This window comes from Eutrigla gurnardus (assembly GCF_963514095.1).
Source record: "Eutrigla gurnardus genome assembly, chromosome: 20".
NCBI classification, from domain to species: Eukaryota; Metazoa; Chordata; class Actinopteri; order Perciformes; family Triglidae; genus Eutrigla; species Eutrigla gurnardus.
The window spans coordinates 8466356-8488490 of record NC_139931.1 but is presented as its reverse complement, the minus strand read 5'-3'; the positions used below and the strand labels follow the sequence as shown (position 1 = coordinate 8488490).

Below are 22135 nucleotides of genomic sequence, written 5' to 3'. Positions count from 1 at the left end.
AAATATGAGCGTGTGCGGGAAAGGCGAACGTTAGAATAAGGTCCTCCTCTCAGGGGTGCAAATGTGTAACTCAAACTCAAACTGGATGTAACTACCGTCAGGGACTAACACTTTTTTTTGACGGTGACCGATGACAGAGTCAGCACGTGAGTAACGTTTAGTCTGACTTCCGTGTTGATAATTGTGTTGAGTTAATTACACGTGCTACTGAGCTGTCAGGCGAGGCTACAACTTGTGTAGTTTTTGCTGATAGCATCCTTAAATTGTCTCTGTGCTCGGGTGTCTTTTTGGGAACACACGTTCTTTAACTGTTTGTATCTGCTGATGTTTTTGCTGATAAACACTGGCACATGGAGGAGATAAAGAAGCAGGGAAACTGACAGCGTTTGTTTTCCCCTGACCACTGACCAGTGACCAGTCCGTTAGCAGGAGGCTAAGTTATGCTAACTTATTGTGCGGCGGCTGGACAGTTAGTCTTCGAATTCATTGGACATGTCACCGTCTGAGCATAATTTACATGCCCAGTTACACGTCCTCCTGACAGTTTAGGGCCCTTTCCTTGAACTTCACATCAGGAGAAAAGGCTAGCATCCATGCGAAGCTACGTGGGCTTCATTTCTGCTCACTTCCGTCTTCGTTTTAATCCGCGAGACTCCTGCATTCTGTGTAGCTAGCGGCTTATCTTGCAGTAACAAAACGCTTCTTGTTAGAAGAGGTTTCCCCTGGTCCTAGCCTGCTCCAGACACACTGGAGTCATGGCTTCAAGAATGCAATTCGTGGAAAGCAACTAGCTACATTTACTCTTTAATTAACTAATGTTGAGGTCATTTCCTTGAGCAGTCTCTTTTTTGTTTGTGCTATCTCATAGTTCTATTCTACTATTGCATTACAAAGTACATACTGTCGCATGCAATACACAGTATTCATGACGAAACACCTTGAACTTTGAAACCCTTCCACATACCGTGCTGAGGATTGTGGGTCAGAATTGCCAGAAAAGCATGCTGACTTGCATATAGCCTACTGCAAAATGTGACCAGGTGCAGTAAGAAGTGTTGATAGCGGTCTTATCTAGGCTGAAACAGGGTGTGCACAATCCTGATGTTGAGACTTTGGCAGAAGGATAACCTGCCTTGTGCTTGTTCTCAGTCACCTTGGATCCCAAGTCCATCTACATGTTTACAGACTGCTGTCCAGCAGATGGCGCCTCGCCCAACAATACTTATTTGTTCTCATTATTTTGTAGATTCATTTAGGGATGATGTCAAATATTTTATACATCTCTGTGGAAAATGTCGAACTGCGACTGCAGAGATGTTGAAAAGATGATGAAAACTTCTGCATTCAAAATTCACCTTGAGTAAAACTACAAAACCGCTAGAATTATCTTTCTTGTAGCAAAATCTAATAATAATAATTATAATAATAATTGTATTATGTGGACGTCTGGAGGTCTGCTATTAGTTTGTTTTCACGACAATTTACAACTGTATCATTCCTGTTAGTACACAATGTCTGCTGAGGTCTAATCACACACACACACAACACAAAAACAATAGGTTATTTGTGTTCGTCTTGGATTTTCACCAGTCATTTTTATGGAATGTATACATTTTCAGGTTGATTTATGGAAATGCATGGACATATGCGGTTGTCTTTCTTTAGCAATACTAATTCAGCTTCACTCCTGATGCAGAATGAAATGGACCATTTGATTTATTTTAAGGTATACACCCTTAAGTGAAAAAACGTTAAGAAACCTTGGGTTGAGACATATAAGCAGAAGATTTCTCATTATATTGTCTCTTAATTTACCTTTTTTTTAATTTATTTTTTAGCATTGTTCCAACATCTTTCATTGTGTTATTTCATCTTTACTGAACGAATAGTAACTTCATTTATATTTACATTAATGCACAGGTTCACCGGTCAAATTACACTTTAAATTATTATTTATTTTTTTTTCAAACAGAAAATATAATTTAACAATGGTTAACTTTGACCACAGGATTGAAAAAAAGAAATCCTGAATATGTTCCTGCAATTAAATGTGGTGGGATATCCTGTATGTATTCCATCGATTATTCATGGCGTCAGAGATGTGTTTTAAGGTTGGTTCTGGTGGCAGATGTGATCCTCCGGAGGTTAAACGTAAACAATAGTGTGATCCCTCTCGGCACGGAGCTCCAGCGGCAGCAGTCCGGTGCATGCCGTTGCAGCAGTGCTGCTTTCCTCCAATGGATTTAAAGTGTGCGCCCTGGCCGACAATAGAGGGCCCGGGAGTGGGAGGATCAACTCAACAGCGATCCTTCTGGCTTTGTTACGCCCGGGAAGCCATTTTGGAAATCTGCTTGTTGTGCACTAGCATAACACTCTCAGGCTACTTGCAAACTTTTGTGTTTTTTGCGTGTGTTTTTTTTAACCGGGAGAATAACGTTTAGGATCGTCGGGTCCGCAGTAATAAATCACGTTTGCGTTTCCGGGCGTCGGGATGCTCGCGGAAGTTTGCGCATCTTCCGCGGCAGTAATGTGTGGATCCTTTCCCTTTTGGATTACGCTCTTAAAGAATCATAACATACATGGACTCTAACCACGCGGGCAAGTTGACATACATAATCCAGCTGCAGTGTTCTGTTGTGAATGATCTCCTTTTATCCACATTCATGTTGTCCTTGCTGATCTCCTTTACGCACAACAAACGCAATCTCAGGCCTTATTTTCTTTGGCGATTTTGCACACCTTCGACATAATCAGACATTTAAATGTGTTGTCCGTCATTAAGAGTGCGTGTTTCTACTGAGAAATGTGACATGAGCCGCTATGATAAGAAATGGGAATAGCACGTCTTTGCCCGAGCTTGTAAGCCAGTGCTTCGGCGTTGTCAAAATACATGGCGTCTAAATTTAGCACCGGGCAATGTGAGAGCGTAACGGGGCTTATATGTCATTCGGCCGGACACTACGTTGAGTTATTATTAAACTGAATATGTGTTTTTAAACGGCTCCTGTCTGGGAGTAGCTGGCCTTGTCACGGGACTGGTAGTTTGCCCTCTTCGTCGCAGGTGGTTTGCGTAAAGGAGGCAGCAAAACAAACGTGCGAGGAGACACGCAGCACTGTGTCGCATGTGTGTGTGTGCGTTTGTAGGATGAATGCATGCTCTGTTATTGTTGAACCTGTCTCCCGAGTTATGAGCTCAAGGATTACACGCTATATTTCTGAAATATAACATAAATGGCTTTTTAATGAGCACTCCAGCCTTATACCTTACTCCCTATTCTCTGTACTGCAGTTGTCCCCCGGTTGAAGCCAGCTGGTTGATAATTTTGGAGTGCCCACATTCAGCCTGGCATTGGTCGCACCAGTTGACGAGTTAGAATAAAACTAATCCCAGCTAAATTAAACCAGTCAGACTAAGGCTTTTGGATATTTGTTTGTGTTTATCCGTCTTTTGGAGTTGGAGACTTTGATGCGGATTGGAAACATGATTAAGATTATGGGTTGAGATTTTGGTGGCGGATTTTAGGAAAAGCCATCTGTTTTCTTCGCTGCTCCGTTTCTGGATTATCCCAAATTGGAGTGCAGCCCTTCCTGCACAGGATACATGCATAGAGTGATCTTTGCAGCCATGTGCAGCTTGTTGTGACCAGAAATGCTGAATCAAACAGTCGTAGTTATTGTATTATTTATGTATATAGAGCAAGGGTTGAAACGTTTTAAACTGATGAGAGACACCTACATTTTACTTCACTGCCTGAATTGGCTCACAATAGACGCATAATTGCTAGTTTATAAGATGCACCTAGCTAAAATGAATACAGTAAGAGTCGTGCAGTAAATCCTACCTTCATCAAGGTTACAATGTCGAGTTTTTGTTGAAAAGTTGAAAGTCATGATACTGCTTTGAAATTTAGTGCTGATAAATTCTATTGCATTATATCTATCATTTAGCCCAGTGGATCTGTTTTGGCTGGGGACCTCTAGTGTATAAATCAGTGTCTAGTTGGGGCTCCTTGTCATAATTCATTCAGAATTTCCACAAAACTGTTTATTTCTCAAAGAATAGAAGAGGAGAGAGGAAGGTCTGATAAAATAACAGCAGACTATAGCAGCCTAAAAAATTACCATAAATCAACACCTAACAGTTTCAACCAAAACTTATGAAGGTAGGATTTATCCTTAACTATTATTATTATTATTAGACTCTTTAAGCTCGGCGCACCAATACGCTGGTAGCTGGGTGTATTATGGTAACAGTATTTTCACAGCGTTTTCCCATGATGCAAGTTCCTATTTGAAGATCAACCCTCAGAGCTGTCGTTTCCCGCCCATTGCCTAAATCTCAGCCCCGCCTCTTGCTGTTGTACTTGGTTTCATAATACTGCTCTTTCTCTGTGTGGAGCTTACCCAAGCAGTCGCTGCAGGAGTAGCTGTCCCAGCGCGGAGTCTACTTAATATAACAGGAGGGAGGATCGTCATTCTCTCTGTCCTGTCTCTACCAGCCATTCCCGTCATTTACCGACCGGAGGAGAAGAGACGGGTCATTCATTACAGCTCGGTCAACAACCAGCCAGAGCCAACATGCAGGAAGAGGTCGGCCAACTCTCTTCCACTTAGAACCACAGTAGTGTTGTTGTGTTCCTGAGGAAAAGGAATGTCCAGTGGCTCTCATTAGGGCTTGCTGGACTTTCTGACACGGTTGTACAGCGTAGCAGTGACCGTTGGTTGTGTTCTCTTGGAGAGCAGCCCATTGAATAGCACAGGAAATCATTTTGGATGAGGCAGGGAGTTTATCTGTATTGTATTTACCGTATGCAGTTCTGAATCGGTTTAAAAAATACAATTACATAGAGGCATAACTTGAGCTCATTAGCGGAACTTATTTGTCTGCAAGAGACAGGCTGAACAAGGCAATGCATGCGTTCTCTCTGTGAGTGTGTATGGTAGTTAGTTTGTGCTTGTTGTAATCCCCCCACACCATGCCAGCTTTGGCTTAAAGAGTCCTTTCCCTTGCATCCTGATTCTTGCAGTCTAAACAAAGAAGAATGAACATGGATTTTTCCCAACTGCACACTTATACGCCGCCACAGTGTGCTCCAGAGAACACCGGCTATACCTACTCCCTCAGGTGAGACCTCCATGCTGTGCTGCAGTATGCTGGCTGCAGCATCAAACAGTCATGCCTGTGGCATTTGCGTTAAACCCTCCCTGTCATTTTGAGCTCAGAGAATGAACCCAGTCTCATGATTCAGTTTGAGTGTGATTGTTTGTTTGTTTGCTGGTGGGGGGTTCAGTTAAGACGGACTGCAGAGTTCTTTCCATGCATACTTTTACTATAATCTAGATTGAAGTTGTCGATTTCAACTTTTTCACCTTTAGAGAAGTTGGAGGCAGCAAAGTCAGTTTTGGATACCCAGTACACATACCACTCGTGTAACAACAAGCGCTTCCGTCTTGCCGCTCATCCATTCATTGTTTCCTGGGCTCCTTATCATACTGTAGGTGTGGTCGACACTTCACCAGAACTGTGAATGTGGAGGAATGCTGTTGTCTTTGGTGCTGTCAGAACAGAGAACGGGCTTGTAGGTCATGAAATTTAATTACACCATACCACATGCTTAACTCACTTTAAGAATTTGGGAAATTAACGGTTATGCTTATGACTTTTTGGGGCATTTTAGTGAGGGTGTGAGTGCCTTCATTACGGCGTTCAAGTAATGTGAAAACTGGTAGGACTGCGGTAAAGCAAGGTGAATGTACAAAAGCTTGTTTGACACCCCCACTGGCATTTGCCAGGTAGACTGTAAGGCTAGAACAAGCTAATCGTGTTCCTTTGAATGCAGTCAGCTGAGAAGCTATTAATGAACCGCACAGTCACAACCGTTGCCTTGATCCCAGGATTAGACTAATAGTTTACGCTTCTTGACTAGCTAGTAGAGAGAACTGTGGTATTTATTAGCCTGCGTGTACTGGAGCTGAACAACTAATGATTCTTAGCTCTCGAGAAACAAATGTTTAAATCGGCTAACTTACGGTAGTTGGTTACATTTCTTTGTCTCAGTCTCTAAGTAAATAGCAGAGCAGCCAGACAGCAAATACTGTATGTTGCCGCCTGTTCAAAGCTCAATTATATGGACCCATCAGAGAGTGTGACAGACTTTAGTGTGTGTCGGTGGCCCACAGTGAATACAAGAGAGTAGTGCAGAGACTGACGGAGTCAGGTGACAGAAACCGTTGGCCCATCTGTTGTCAAAACTCAAAAGGCCAGCGACAAGTTTTGTGCCATTGAATGGTCTAAGAGAAAGAGAGGAGGCCAGCCAATCACGTGCACTTTTATCCACATACTAGGGAGAGACCATTACAACTCGGACCACCAACCTTGTGTTGGTTGAATTCATATTGTGATGACACTTTCTTTCATTAATAGATTCATAACCCAACATTATTATTGCATTGGGAGGTTTCTGTGCTCTCTCACTTCCTCACAGTTGCTCTCAATCTCCACTTCACTGGACTGATTCAGTGATTTTAGTATGAGTATTATCTTGTTTGATCAGTAACTGTGTCATATAGAAGATATGAAAATGTTTTTTGAAGATATTTGGGGGCAAAAAACTAGAGGCCAACTTTGAATTCACATGTCTTCAGATTATACTGATACATTTAGAAATTATTTAATCTGAGTTTTTTTCAATTTAAAATAATAAGTTTAAATTTGACAAACATGTCATATTTATAAGGCAGTTGTCTTCATTTTGACAGTATATTAGAGGGGTAAATTTACACGAACCGGAAACCTTAATATAGTGAAGTACTGTATCGATACAGCTGCACTGAACATATCTCCTCACTGAAAGCAGGTGTGTGTGTGCTGTGTGTGGACTCACCCAGATCTTTCATAATTTATGATTGTGCAAGTGGGTCAGTGGGGCCGGGGTCCTCTGGCTGGAGTGTTTTATTCCCCCCAGAAGTGACCGTTGAACAGTATGTGTCTCCCTGGCAACCGCAACAACAACAGCAGCAGATAATTCATGTAAAAGGTTTTAAAAAAGGCTATTATTATTTCTTTAACACATTTTACATAAATCCATGAGAGAGCATATGAAACAGTTGGGGCTTTGACTTTTGTGCAGGTTGAGGGATGCCAGTTGGACAGACCTTGTTCATACTGCAGTCACAGTTGTTCTGACATCTGGTCTGGGTGTATTTCAGTTCACGCACCACTGGTCGAGTGCCAAGCAAATGACTGCAACTGAAGCTAACCTATGCCATAGTTACTCTATAAATATTCCCTTAATTCATACTGTTACTACTACTCAGATGAACGGATCACTGACACGTTTTAAAAGCCCAACGTGTCTCCTTGCATTCATAAAGCATGTGTGGAGGTATTTACGACGTCTGAAACATTTCTGTTTGTGATCTTTTTTGTGTCACAGCATCTGTCATGTCCAGCTTCTGCTACTGATCAGTCTCTCTCTGGAGCCAGGAAGCTGTTTAGAGTGGTCTCCATGGCAACATGGAAACGGAACAGAGTGTGTGTGTGAGGGAGGGAGAGAAAAGTGGGGGTAGGCTGGGACGATCCTAATCACCGTGTCAAATCCTAACTAACCAGAGGTGGTTGGATGGAAATTTGAAGGCACTTCACTGTCCCGGACTCCCAGTTCCTGGCCTCTGGTAAATATAGGCCTCAGCACCTCAGGGGAGAAGACTTTCTGTAATGGTTTGAGGAAACAGGAAGGCAAAGCGTGCCGTTTCTGCTCCGATTGGGTTATTTCCCCAGATTTCTCTCACAACTGAATTTCAGGGAGGGGATGAGTGCAGTATAGCATTAGTAAACACAGCATGGTCCCACTGTTAGGGAGGATATTTAAATGATTTGTTGGGAATGGGTGATAATATAGTCTGTTTATTTTAGCTGAATTACAGCATCCAAGGCTCTAAAAATGTGGTGTTGGCTGTGAACATGAATATTTAGACTCTACTTGTGCTTGCACTTTCGACATATAATCTGTGCTGTGTATTGGAGATGGGGGAGGAACACATATTTACGTAGCTATAGAGAAAACTAAACGAATAACATTTTATGAGATGGCAGTTAAAGACTCACGGGTAGAAAATGTTATATATCTGATTTAAAGATCTGATGTCTGACAAGTAAAAACATGTTGTGTTCATTTTGGAATCTGTCACATGGTAGGACAGGAATCTCTTACTTTTGGCTTACTAACAAATGTTTTCTGTAGATTTGGGTGGCAGTTTATGCTCTAATAGTTTCATTGGGAACAACATAAAATATTTTTTTCCGTGAGGGTGCAAGCTTTCTGGAGTGCATTTGAAAGGGCTTTATTACCAAACTTGCAGGTTCAAAGTTGAGATTTACAACCCACGTGGTCTCTATAATCTTAAAGGGGTGTTGTGAAGGGTATTGGGCTGTAAGTGTGTTACTATTTGAACTCACTACACTAGACTTTACTTTAATCCCAAAGCTGCTGGTTAGGTCCTATTATAAGATCAGTTTCTATGTTTGTTTGTAGAATTAGCAGAAAGTCGTGTTTTGTTCCCTGTGGAATTCTTTTGATTTGGAGATTACATTTTTTTGCATGCAGGCAAACCAAATATGATACTAATTGTGTTGACCCACCAGAAGTGACCAGATCTGAAAGAAAACCAGTGTGGCCTTTTTTCGGCTGCTGCTGTGAATCCCAACACTGCCATACACAATTGTCTCCAGGGTATAAAAACCTGATGAGCAGGTAAAGGGCAGACGCTGAAGTAATGGCGCTTCCATCCCACGGGCAGACACTTTCTTAATCATGCAAACGCATTCATCTTGTTGTGTTTACACCAGGGTGGATTTGCTGAGATACAATCACCCTGCCCTGAGGCTGTCACAATACAATGATGAGTGTGCACCTTGAAGTAATATACAATTGTCTGAAGGTAGATATCATATTCTATAAATGGCATTTATTACCTGTTTGTAGAGCTAACTTCATTTATTTTCTTATAGAGCAATCAACAGGTTAAAAGTTTGATTCAGAAAATGTCAGAAAATTGTAAAATTCCCATCATAATTTGCCAGAGCACAATTTGAAATTGCTTGTATATGCTATCTGTACTATCTTGGTTTGTCATGAAGCACAGTGAAATCTTACTAGTTCCCACCAACCTTGATCCTTTTGCTTAACAGCAAAACATAAGCTCCTAAAATGTAAAATCCTATCTGATCTGATGCTCCATGTAGTTGTGTGTGGTAAAAAAGCTGGCTGTGCCCACTGAGTGTGGGAGGGGTATCAAAGCTTTAGTGTTATGTAAGGAGAGATTCCAGGAAGCTGAATGTCAAGATGGCTGTATTTTCTTTCTCCATACTGTCTGTCTGTCTCTTCTTCCTGTGTCTTCTGAAAGCACAGTGTCCGTCTCTATTTTAGTCACTGATGTGGGCCGTGAGAGCCGCCTGGGAGAGAGCAGCACACAAATGAATTTGGATGCCCAGCCAGAACAACTGAAAGTAGTTTGCATACTCATTAAACATTGTTTACACCTTCTGATGACACGGGCTGGGATCGGACTAGTAGCTTAGTGTTAAACATTGTTTTAGTTTGTTCAAGGATGGTGTGATCACCAGCTCCACAGGGAAATTAACTCTAATTTTGTGCAATCCGGATAGGTTTGTTGGTGCTTGTGTCCTTCAAATAAATTTTACTTTTTTTATGAGGTAGAGCAGGAGGATGCATTACATCGACACCATGCCTTGCACAGGGCAACAATGACGCAGGTGCCCATTTAGTTACATTATCACTAAAACCTAAACCATTATGTTCTGGTATCATAAACAATTTTAGATGTGGTCACACACACACACACACACACACACACACACACACACACACACACACACACACACACACACACACACACACACACACAACCCTTGAGGTACTGGAGCACACAGACAGACAATTGAAACCGCATTGGCCAGCTCTGGTCAATTTCAGATCAACAGCATATTGAGGGAAAGGTGCTGCCCTGGTCATGTGTTCAGAGAAAAGCCAGTTGGAGCTGGAGGCAGAGTGAGGATGAAAGCACATAATTGGCTCTCGGTGTTTAATCCTCAGGGTTTAGACCCAGGGGGAGGGCCAGAGAGCAAAAATGCACTGTACGTGTACATATACGCGTCGTCCATACTGCTGATATTGCTCAGTGTAGTTGCAAGGACCACTGACAGGGACTCTGTGCTTGTGCCTTCAACCCAAACTGCTTTTGTTTGTACAGTGACGGTCCCTCCTTTTTAAGCATCTAACAGGAAGTTGATGCTCTGTCCTCCAGTGACCGATAGTGCTTTGCCCCTCCTTTCCATCCACCCTCCCCTGCATGTCTGTGGAGTAATTCTGCCTGACCTAGTTGAGCCACATATGAGGAGTGTAAACAACCTGCAGTGTAGTCATGTAATTTCAGTTTATTATTAGCAGAAATCAATATTAAATATTAAGATCGATTCTTATGGTGTTTTTTTTATCATTTTGTTTGTTTGCACCAGTTAGGAGGGATTATATAAATAGTTTTTTACCATGCTTACACTGAATTTCTCAACTGTTGCCCTGTTGCCTGCTAGTCATGTCTGACTGTTGGCCTGAACTCTGCTTGCTTACTGCTTGCCAGGTAGGTGTGGCCCTATGACTCACAGCTGCGCAACGCATGGCAAAGTCAAAATTTACAACATTCATGGTGTGTTTCCACTTATGGTTGGCTTTGGATTGCAGTGGGTGAAGTAGAATAAGTGATTTTTGGGGAATTTTGTGTGGTTATTTTTTTTCCTATTTACTTTCAGAAACGTCTATTTTGTTTGTCTTGTTGTCTCGTCCCTTGTGAGTGAGTCACTTCCTGTTAGGCCAGCTGCAGGGAACAACAGTATCTGAACTCTCTGAAGATGCCACACAGCAGGGAAAGTGCAGGATATCCCTGTGAAGTATTGATTTGAGGATGACGTCCCTGAGGCCTGTTTGTTGTCATGAAATGAAACTGTAGCTCCTTTCATCAAACTTCTTTTTTCTCTCTCTTTTCTTCCCCACTCTTTCTGCTCCACTCTTCGCTCCTGTCTCTCTCAGCTCCAGCTACTCCACAGCAGCGTTAGATTTTGAGAAGGAGCACCAAATTGCTGCCGTGTACGAGTCGCCCAGGATGTCACGGCGGAGCCTGCGTCTGCAGACCGGCGCTGGTCACTATGGCAACGAGAGCCTGGCTGATTACTCCCAGAACCACAGCAACAGCAGCAGCCACACCAGCACCAGGAGAGAGACACGGTGAGACTAACAATGGATACTACTGTCGTTTAAGAATCTATTTTTTTGATATTGAGGGATAAACACAAAACTTCTTCATGTTTATTTATTAATCTTGGTCCTGAAGCAGCCTATAGTTGCATTGATTTTGCACAGTAGACCACAGTGAAACGTGGTATAATCTGAGTACTACTCCGAAACAGTGTAAGAAAAAGTTGTATGTTAAGTGTAGTGTTAGCATTTTTACTGACATGGCTACCAGACAGGTCATGAGTGTGCTCTTGCTGTAAGTGTGGTTATTGGGAAGGATCCTACAGTATTATGTCTTTCTGGTGGTATACATTTAAGAAAAGTCACACTTCTTCATGTTTCCTGTGTCTGCTCTCCCAGGACGCTGCGGAGCAAAAAGCAGCAGTCCAGTTCCAGCTCCCTGTCGTTATCCCTGAGCCAAGCCGCCACGCCGAGGCAAACCCTCTCCTTCTCAGCAGCTAATACCCCAATGAGCAGCAGCAGCGTCATTCATGAAAGTAACACAGCGTCTGATGGCTCTCTGCTCACCTCCATGCTGGACCAGTCCCATCTGAGACAACGCACCGTCACTACATCCACCACCTATACATCTGCAGATGGACACTGGGGTCAGTTGTTGTGTGGATTCCTTCACAAATTTGCCATCATGCTTTTGCAATTTAGAAGCATTTTATGATTGAAATCCTTTATGCAGGATATACAACATAAGTTTCCCTCTGAATAAGCGGAAATGTCCTTATTTTAAAGCTTTTATTAATTGAGTTAGTTATTCTCGGTTGTCATTGATATTATCTTAAAGGTCTGACGTACCAGTGATACTGTATTTAAATACATTTCTGTGTCACTTGTTCGTTACGTAAATATTCAAATTTATACTACTTCTACTACATTTCAGAGGGAACTATTGTACTTTTTTAGTTTAAAAGCATATAATGAGCATATGAATTACAATGCATTGTTCTATAGTAAATTAAACCATCCACAGTTTTTAAAAGTGAGTAAAATGAGCTCTTCAGCAGCCAGCTACAACATTAAGCATACATGTTACTGTATCAATATACTAATAATAAAGTATAATGTATTAATGTAACACTGACAGCCCATATTACTACATAGGGAATTCTTTTATACTTTAATTCGATTTTTTCCAGTAATACTTGCATAACTTTACTGAAGCTTATGAATGCTACTATGACGCACAACTTTCATCTGAATAAAAGATCATACTGCTCCCACAATGCAAACATTTACTGTAACAAATAAAGCAACAGAATACATGCTTAATAATTTCTTTATGAATTTGACAGTTTCCCTGTGTGCCTTTTTGAGTCGATGTCTCATTCATCTGTGTACATGCTGTCGTCTCTCTCAGGGAGGAACTCCAGCAATGACCATAGATCATCAAATGTCAACGGAGCCGCCAGTGCATCAAAGTCCCACACCTCGGTCGCCAATGGTTACATCTGCAAAGACTGCTCTTTTCACTCTCAGCCGACGGACTCCCCTATCATGCAGTCTTCGTCATCATTAACGTCATCATTTCAAGCTGCAGAAGCTTCCTCAGATGCCCTCTCCTCCTCTTCGTCACCTTTCACAAGCATATACTCCAGAGACAGGAGTCGAAGGAACAAGACTGGTGAGAAGCTGTTGAGTTGGACATGAAGCTGTTTTCCGTCACATTTCTCATTCTAAATGAAAGTATTGGAGCTTTAAGGAGAAGTCGCCAGTATATTGTGATAATGAGAATTTAAATGCTAGTGGCGTTTCTCTCCAGGTGTCCTGATGTCTGTGTCTAACACGTGTGTGCGCTACAGCAAACGAGCCCTGGCCCACATAGTGTCCTTAGTCACCCTGCTCTTCAACAATGTCCTCTGGCTGGGTTCAAGGGCCAAGAGCCCTCCAGGAAAAGGTATATAGCAAGAAATGTTCTTTGCTCTTCATCCATTACACATTATTCTCTGATCTATTTCACATTTAACTTTATTACCTTTCTTCCCATCTGGCTTTCCATAGCATCCTGTCTTTCTTCTCTTAGGGTGTCTTCAGGAAACCTTTCCACCATATAAACCATTTGTATTTGCATGACTTTATATTTTGACTGTGTATTTTTGACTAACTGTACTGGGCGGCTCTGTCACCAGGTGTCCTTGTGTCATTTTCGGACTCGATGAGACAAGCCGTGTCCTCCAGTTTGTCCCATCTATGGCTGTTTAAGCAGACCACTCTCCACAGGATGATGGGCTACAGGGCTAATGGCTATGAAGGACATGAAGGTACCAGCCATAGACCTGACCTCTTCTGCTGCTCTTCTATGATTAAACTTTCTTGTTGCCATTTTTCTCCTTCCTAAGATCTTACTTTTTTGTTTAAGGAGAAAGAAGTCTCATATTATGATAAATATGTAGGTGAATTGACTTTCTTTTTCCTTTTGTAATCTGTTTCTTTTCCCGTCCATCCTGCCTTCACTTTCACATTGTTGCTTTCTATCTATGAATGAGGCAGTGTACTAGAAACAAAACTGAACATTCCTCCCCAAAACTCCATTGCCTAAATGTGTGCAGAACTATCACATGACAAGTTGCACTTTTTAGTTCATATGAGATTTGCACTTTCATGACACCCCGACATTGATAACAATGTTCAAGTTTCCGATACAAGGTTTATTTCTAGTACACTGCTGATTTAAGCAGCTTCTTCCACAGCTGCAGAAGAACTTGATCAACTCTTTATTCTTGTTCCTAGCGGTTGTAAACGGGTATCCTCTTTAACTGTTTCCATGCACTTCTATTCTCATTTTTTTCCTCACGACGACGTCAAGCTCCTCTGCCGTCACATTGGTGACGTGCACATTTACTCTTGTTCTTCACACAGCCTTCACAATTTTCGCACACGTAGTTTTTGTTATGTAAATGCTATCTTGTGTGTATGTTGCAGCTCACTCAAGTTTCTGTGGAAGCATGAATGTGAAGGATCTGGTGACTGAAGATGCGTCACATCTGGGTCTCAATGGTTCTCTGTGTAAGCACAAACCACACACACACACTTTCTCTTTGTCACTATACTTGGTATGGTTTCTTGCGGTAGCCATGATTGACAGAGTTAATTATATGCGTGACCTGTGTCTGGACCAGTTAGCAGAGGTTGTGTGAACTGCTTTAACCAGCCAGCAGCCTGTTGACTGCTGTGACCTGCAAATACTTCTCCCTTTCAATCAAGTCCTTCAAACCTGTTTCAAGGGATCAATTTGACACCAAAACTTGAAATAAATGATGACCATTCCAGACATAAATAATCTTGACAACCTGCTTATCTTTAGTCTAGTTTTAGTTTTTATTTAACACAAATAGTATAAAAACATACGTGACGAAAGATGCCAAGTTGTGAAGAAATCAAAAAAATGTTTATATAAAATTAAAAAATAAAGAAATATAAGACAAAAGCAATGCAGCTTCTCTCAGCTGACAATAATCAGCATTCTGGATCACAGAAAAGAAGAAATCCCCGACCCCAGACATTTGTTTAGCTGTTTGTGTGTCATCACATACAATATATTGCATATTGTGCAACATGCATGCAAGTGGCCCACTTGTATTTTGTTTTTATTATAAACATATGATTTAATGTAACTTATTCATTTTATATTTTGATTTCTTTTGCTTGGGTTTGCTTTATCACTTTAAGTTATTTTTGCTTGTATGCCATCTTAATGTCGTTCATTCACACATCCTTTTTTTTTTTATTGTCTTCTGTTTGCCTGCCATCCATCATTTCGGTGCACACAGGCGATGACTGTAAAGGGAAGCAGCATTCAGAGAAGCACACCTTCCTCCTCACACAGTCCTCCAGGCCTCGACGCCTGGTGGGGGCGCTGTGGGGCGTCCTAGCTTACACAGGTTAAGCAGCATCTCATTTATGTTGATGACGGCCTGTAAAGATACTGTTACAATGATATGCTTAATTCTGATGCGTCTATATTTGTAGGTACAGGCCACTTCTGCCGCAATTAATCAGAATACCGTTTGTCTTCCAGGTCACATTCTCATCCAGCCGGGTTACTGTGTGGTGAGAGCAGGCAAAGCGGTGGTATCAGGAGGCGGGACGGCGGTGCAGAGGCTGCTGTCGGTGTTCTGGATGCTCTTGGCAGCTCCAGGTTGGTGGCACTTTTGTCTCATCTTCTTAGACTTTGCGTCTTCCCTGCTCTCCAACAAAGGTTGGTGCGATTATGTTCTCATTCTTACTGTGTGTTTTTTTTTGTTTTTTTTTGCCCAGTGAAGGCAGGCAGGGGACTACTGTGGTTTCTTGCAACAGGGTGGTACGCGCTGGTTTCTCTGATGTCTCTCCTCAACGTCTTCTTTCTGACGCGGTAAGAGCACTTCCCCCTTTATTTAAAAAAAGTCAAATCTAAGATCTAAATTCTTCATCTCATCTGTTCTGTTACAGTGAGTATTATTAATATTTGTCTATTAATTATCAAATGACGATGAGAATGGGGTCATTTGTGGGGATGAACCTACTGAGAATTTTCACCCGAATCTGCGGCTCCCCTCAGCTTTACAGGCCTTTATAGTGAGTTTCAGCTCATTGTTTAGCTGCCCTGTCATTACTTTACTTTTTGGCTTCACTCTCATATTGTTGTTTTCAGCAAAACGGCTCTTAAAAAGCCACAGTACACCATCTGCTCGACAGCAAACCAACACAGTTGTCAACTAGCTGGTGAAGCATCTAGCAGTCAAAGAGAGTGAATGTTGAACTTTATTCAAGAGTTATTATCTTGTGTCTTGGAATTCTGCATTTTGTGTAATAATTCAGCATATCTTGTCTTGATGAGCAAAGCTTGGTTAAAGTTTGACCATTTGATTCATTTTTTTTAATTAATATTATGTTCTTCGGTCAGTTGTGTTTATCTGACCATTGTGTGACTCTGTGTTTCAGATGCCTTCCCAAACTCTGGAGGCTCCTGCTGCTCCTTTTGCCCCTTCTGCTCCTCCTTGGTGAGTTTATAAGAAGTGCTCTCATCCTTTGTTGCAGGTTTAACCCATTTAGTGAGCACATACAGAGAATACAGTGTTGTGAGGCAGTAGGTGTCCTTAACAGCATGCATCCCCAGAGAATGCTGCAAATCCAGAACTAGATTCAGGTCAGCCTCCCTGGGCTCCTAGTGAGTTACTCCAGTCTGTTCAGCACTGCCCACACATACTTACAAAGCAGCGAAACACAAACACATACATTTTTAATTGTAATTTAAAATTACTCCATAATTTACATACTTATCCCCTTCTTTTAAGTCAGTTTTTAAATATGAATGCTGTATGTGCTTTCTCCAACACTTTACTTTTATATTAAATAAGTTTGTATATAATTAACATGCGTTACTTTATGTGAGCAGGATTTAAAATAGATTTCTGAAGGGTTTCAATGAGGTTGTTGTGGGGTTATGAGTGACCAACCAGCAGCTGTGGTGGTTTGACCTTCATAATGTATTTTCTATATGCAGCTTTTTGGTTGTGGGGTCCGTCCACTGCCGCCCTGCTCGCCTACCTCCCAGCCATAAACCTTAACGAGTGGCGTTCTGCGTCTCCCATCACCCTCCTGTCTGGCTTGGTGCCAGCTTCTGCTCCACTTCCTGCCTCTGTCCCTGCACCAGAAGCTCCAGTGGAGCTGACCCCAGCCACTCCTGTCTCAAAGGCACCAGTAAGTTTGTTTTTTTAAATAGCAGAGTACTTAATTGCACAGAGATTTTACAGATTTCTTTCTATATCAATGCCAACCTTCTCTTCCTCAGCCGTTCCTTCCTCCTGTGGCGGCCTCTAGTGTGGACTTGGAGCGTTTGGAGCGACTTGAGCGCCAAATCACCTTGTTGTGGGAGCGAGTCCAGCAGGGTGACCAGAAGCAGGAGCAGCACCACGGGGATGTTTTGGGTCTCTACAGCTCCCTGAGGGAGCAACTCCACACTCGGACCGACAGGGAGAGTCTGGGCCTGTGGGTGTCCTCCCTGCTGGAGGAGAGACATAGTGTGTTCCGGGGAGCGATGGAGCAGGAGAACGCACACAGAGCACAGGTAAAGACACGAGGATACATGTCGAGTTACAAGAATGATGTTTTGATTATAAGCTTTACGTGTATCTCACTTTTTTTCTCTTTCTCCCTTGCAGAGTGCAGCGGAGCAGAAACAGCAGCAAGAGGGTCAGGCAACACGACTGGCTGATTTAGGATTGTTACTCAATGCTCTGGCTGCCAAGACTGAGGTACTTTCAGCTGATTCAAAGTCTTTTTTTACATTTGTTAATTTAGAGGCTAAGCACACACTTCTGCCTGTGTGTTAAATGTATAATTGTCAGTTACTGTGCTTGGAGCCCAATGTTGAATCAGTACAGAATGTAAGGGTAGAGGTCAAAAGGTAAACATTAACAAGCAACAGACAACGCAGGCATTCATACAAAGCCTTAAGTCTAATTATTAACCAACTTCAAATATATTTATTACAATAGCTTGAGATAATGGGACACCATAACCAGAGACACTGCTAAAAATACAAATGAATTTACAATAACAGATATGAAGGCAGACCTGGTTGTCTGTATACAGAGAAGTATAAAATATCTAATGTGTGTTCCTGGGAAAATCAGATTGTTGTTGTAGTTTGTATTTTCTGTGCTGTTTTCAGTCATCCTTACTGATACGTGATATTTGCTGTAGGAGTTGCAACAGAAGCAGCAGCAGTATGAGCACGAGAAGCAGGAAAGAGAGAAGGAGGTCGTCACTACAGCAGCAGAACCAGAAACACCTGTCAGGTACGAAAACCCGGAAAAAATCTCAACCTTCAAATCCATTTCTCCAAGATTATGGCAGCTCACATGCAGATTCTGTCTTCTTCTCTCTTCTCATTCAGTGTGGGTGTGAATCAGGAGGACCATGATGCTCTGCTAGGGGAGGTGCAGAGACTTGAGCTGGAGCTGGGTAAAATAAGACAGGACCTGCAGGGTGTTGTTGGATGCAAGGGCAAGTGTGAGCAGCTGCACACACTGCAGGAGACTGTAAGTAACACAAATATTCACTCCTGTTTGGGCTTTAACCTGCCCTGACTGTGCTGCAGTGCTTATTAGATTTCTGTGTATCCTTTTTCCCAGATATCAGCCCAGGTGTCCTCCCAGGTTACCTCCCAGGTGCGGAAGGAGCTGCAGGCCCTGTTCTTTGGCAGCGGTGGGTCGGGAGAGGAGCAGGGAGAGGTGCCCGAGTCTCTGATCCTCTGGCTGTCCCAGCGCTACATGACCACACCCGACCTGCAGGCCTCCCTGTCCTCACTGGAGCTGAGCATCCTGAGAAACGTGTCCCTGCAGCTGGAACTTAACCGGGTCCAAACCCTGGGTGAGGCCGAGTCGCAAGCCAAGACCATCGTTCAGACTGTAGCCGGGACTGTCCAGCACACTGCTGCTGCTGAGGGACTGACAGAAGAGGTAATGAACTACAAGTGCACTGTTAATGTCACCTTCGCTGTCAAGGCTTAGGTCATTTAAAATGTGTGTTTGAGCCTCTTATTTAATCTTCAACTCTTGTGTTGTGGTCTCTACAGCAAGTGAAGCTAATTGTCCAAAATGCTTTGAGGCTATACTCCCAGGATCGAACAGGCCTGGTGGACTACGCCCTGGAGTCTGGAGGTAAGAAGAAAGCCTCACATCGATATCAGTACCTGTCCATCCAGTCATTATAAACTCCACAATCACTATAAAGTATATCAATAGAAGTTTACCGCTCCTTCCATGTGTGTTTAGGTGGCAGCATCCTCAGCACTCGCTGCTCTGAGACGTATGAGACCAAGACGGCCCTCATGAGTCTGTTCGGCCTGCCACTCTGGTACTTCTCCCAGTCGCCACGCGTTGTTATCCAGGTGAGCCTCACCGGGAGACTTCCATGAAAGAAATGCCCGTTTTACTGACTATCTAAAGTTAGTTACTGAAAGATTAGGTTCATAATGTTACACGTCTGACCGACCTCTCACTTCCCGTCCTCAGCCCGATGTGTACCCCGGTAACTGCTGGGCGTTCAAAGGCTCTCAGGGTTATCTGGTGATCCGGTTGTCCCTGAGGATCCTGCCCACGTCCTTCTGCATGGAGCACATCCCCAAGGCCCTGTCTCCAACTGGAAACATCACCAGCGCCCCACGCAACTTCACTGTTTTTGTAAGAAACATAATAACAGAAAGAGTTACAACTGGACACAGTCCTGAATGCCTGTTTTCAGTGATGTTTGTTTGTGTACAGGGTCTAGATGATGAGTACCAGGAAGAAGGGAAGCTGCTGGGGCAGTATATATACGAGGATGATGGGGAGGCACTACAAACCTTTCCTGTCATGGTAACTTGAGATGCACTTTCTTACCTGTAAGAGACGAAAATTCAGGTCATTGGCTGCCACCATCTTCTGAACATTCCCCCTCTTCTCTTTCAGGAGAAGAATGACGGGGCTTTCCAGATCATCGAGGTGCGGGTGTTGTCTAACTGGGGTCATCCAGAATACACCTGCATGTACCGCTTCAGAGTCCACGGAGAACCTCGGCCTCAATGAACCAACCACTACCATACATGCTCATATATGACACATCCCCCTATCTGTACATAGCTCTCGCCAGCTTCTTAAAAACGAACGGGAAGTACTCTGTGGACGTTTTTGTATGAAAGACGTGAAGACGCTGAAATTGTGGATTGTTAAAGAAATGTGCCCAGATGGAATCATGGACATGTGTTTTGTAATTTTTGAAGGAATCACAGGAAAGTCTGTACGGAGACTGTAAATGATCGCAGAAGAAGGATAGAACCACAGCAGAAGCTAAAAGTCCCGATCGCTTTTTCGTTAAAAAGGCCTCTTGCACTGAATCGCCCCCCCGAGGGGCGGCAGGCTCCACCACTCTTGGCACCTCCCACTCCTTGCAGGAAGGTGGACAATTGAAACGGGGGGATTACAGAGTCATCTCCACCATTCCCTCACACACTGCATCTCAGTCTGATTTTAATTTGTTCTTAATCATCTGTATTTAACTTTGATTTCCTGTCAGTCTACTATTTTCAGGATCGAAGCCACTGCATCTTTTGCCTACTACGCAGTCCAGTCACTCCCTTTCGTTGCCGTCACATCTCTGTCATGACTTTCACTAAGCTGTTCGGGCAGGACTGCACACCCGCAGCGGGTTTATACTGGACATTCAAGGTTCACTACATTCAAGGCTCGGCATCATGCGTCCACATAGCCATAACCTTTTCTTTTGAAACTGAACAAGCTGCCTATGGACACGTTCTGAATGTTTCCTCAAGTGGAGGCTTGATGCAAATCATCCTTTAACTTCACAGCAACACTATATCCAACTGACCTGAGCTCTATTTGTGTATTAGGAGACTCTTTACTATGTACATTAGACAAAATATGTTTATGGTTATGGATGGACTCCAGGATTAAATCTAGCATGCGACTACTCCCAAACCACACTCCTTGACTTGGATGCATTTACAAGTCTGTCCTCTAAAGGGTTAGGTCCTGTGCCTGGCTGACTGATCTTGAAAGCTAAATAACGACTGTTCTTTAGCTTTCAACATCACACTGTTGAACGCTAAATAATGTATCTGCTCCTGTAGGCAAGAGTGTGATTTTTCTTTTCTGTTTTTATAAAGAGGGCACTCTGTCTCTCTAGCTCAGTCGTAAACGTCCTCCTCACACGGGCTCCCTCGATTCTGAAACCCTGAAGGAATGTAACCTGTATATTTCATTGTTGATAGTTGGTCCTTTATAATATCTGCTTTTACCAGTGTTGCTTTATAAAAAAAAATCATCCTGTCATTGTCATAATTATTATTGTATTACTACCATTATTTCTACTGTAACTCATTGTGGTGTATTGCTTTTTTTTCTTCTGTTTTGTTTTGGGGGGGTTGTTGATGTCCGAGGTGCACTGCAACGGTTTGTTAAGAGAAATGTTTGTTGCACAGGTCTACACAATTTGTTTTTAAAAATTGAGGATGTGTGTAGTCATCAATTTTGGTCTAAAATATTATGTACAAAAAATGTTTTGTTCACAATCTTATTTATTAACAGGTCAAATAGTGACTGCAATATATGAGTTACTGCAATGTATATTTTGTCAAAAGCTGTTCAGTGCATTTTGGAACCATCTTGGGACTTTTTTTAAGATAAATGGCTATTTTTGTTCAGTCATGAGATGACATAACTGCTTTGGAATATATTCCAATAAAGACTTTAATTTTGATGAACTTCTCCACATAATATCATCATGCCAAATAATAAGCTTATTATGCTCACTTCGGCAAACTGAATCTTTTTGCTCTTTAATTATTGTAGAGAAAATACTTTTATTTTAAATGCAGGATACTCTTTTTTTGGTTAATGCTCCATTTAGACTAAACCTTTTCCTGGTAAATGAGCAAAATTAGCCTTATAATTACATCGTATTAAGAGTTTACTGAGATATGTCCATTGTCCATATAGAAACGCTGACATTAAATGTTATTTGCTGCCCTCTAGTGGAGAATACGAAAACAACGGAATTAAAGGAGAAATGCCGTTGTTTTGAGTTTCAACATTCAGGTAGGCTGTGTATATTATACATATAGTAACGTGTCGTGGTGTGTTACAATATTTCGTATCATAGTACGAGCATGGAAGCGCCAGTTACCGTTAATGGGGTTCATAAAGCCGGACTCTTCGCATTAACAGGTTCTGTTCGTTGTGCGTCGTGTTGTACTCTCAGGAAACCGTTTAGAAAATCTGTCGAGTCATTATGTTTTTTATTTTGTCCTTTGTTATCGCGCAACAATACTTTTA

General features: G+C 42.4%; 2 protein-coding genes across 6 annotated transcripts in view; one reads left to right on the top strand and one right to left on the bottom strand.

Moving 5' to 3' along the window:
* proza (protein Z, vitamin K-dependent plasma glycoprotein a) overlaps positions 1 to 22135 on the bottom strand; it is a 72215-nt gene that overhangs the window by 9358 nt on the left and 40722 nt on the right. The gene's annotated exons all lie outside the window — the stretch shown is intronic.
* sun1b (Sad1 and UNC84 domain containing 1b) lies at positions 43 to 21560 on the top strand. Of its 5 annotated transcripts, none has more exons than XM_084037432.1 (23): positions 2362 to 2598; positions 5028 to 5125; positions 11106 to 11300; positions 11670 to 11917; positions 12682 to 12945; positions 13084 to 13218; positions 13451 to 13582; positions 14244 to 14327; positions 15092 to 15202; positions 15340 to 15459; positions 15579 to 15672; positions 16242 to 16300; positions 16804 to 17000; positions 17092 to 17367; positions 17462 to 17554; positions 18006 to 18100; positions 18199 to 18343; positions 18437 to 18763; positions 18880 to 18964; positions 19079 to 19194; positions 19319 to 19486; positions 19568 to 19660; positions 19754 to 21560. In XM_084037432.1, exons 2-23 carry the CDS (start codon positions 5043 to 5045, stop codon positions 19868 to 19870), a joined length of 3237 nt encoding a protein of 1078 aa, XP_083893558.1. In that variant the 5' UTR covers positions 2362 to 2598; positions 5028 to 5042; the 3' UTR covers positions 19871 to 21560. The 5 variants fall into 5 exon arrangements, with proteins under 5 accessions (XP_083893560.1, XP_083893558.1, XP_083893557.1 ...); XM_084037431.1 differs by lacking the exon at positions 2362 to 2598 and adding an exon at positions 4370 to 4590; XM_084037434.1 differs by lacking the exons at positions 2362 to 2598; positions 5028 to 5125 and adding an exon at positions 43 to 146.

Bases quoted from the DNA above. Each gene is read 5' to 3' on its own strand.
- sun1b (XM_084037431.1), top strand. The intron at 13,219-13,450 runs GTATATAGCAAG...CTCTGTCACCAG, and splicing joins CAAGAGCCCTCCAGGAAAAG to GTGTCCTTGTGTCATTTTCG. The intron at 17,368-17,461 runs GTAAAGACACGA...TCTCCCTTGCAG, and splicing joins AGAACGCACACAGAGCACAG to AGTGCAGCGGAGCAGAAACA.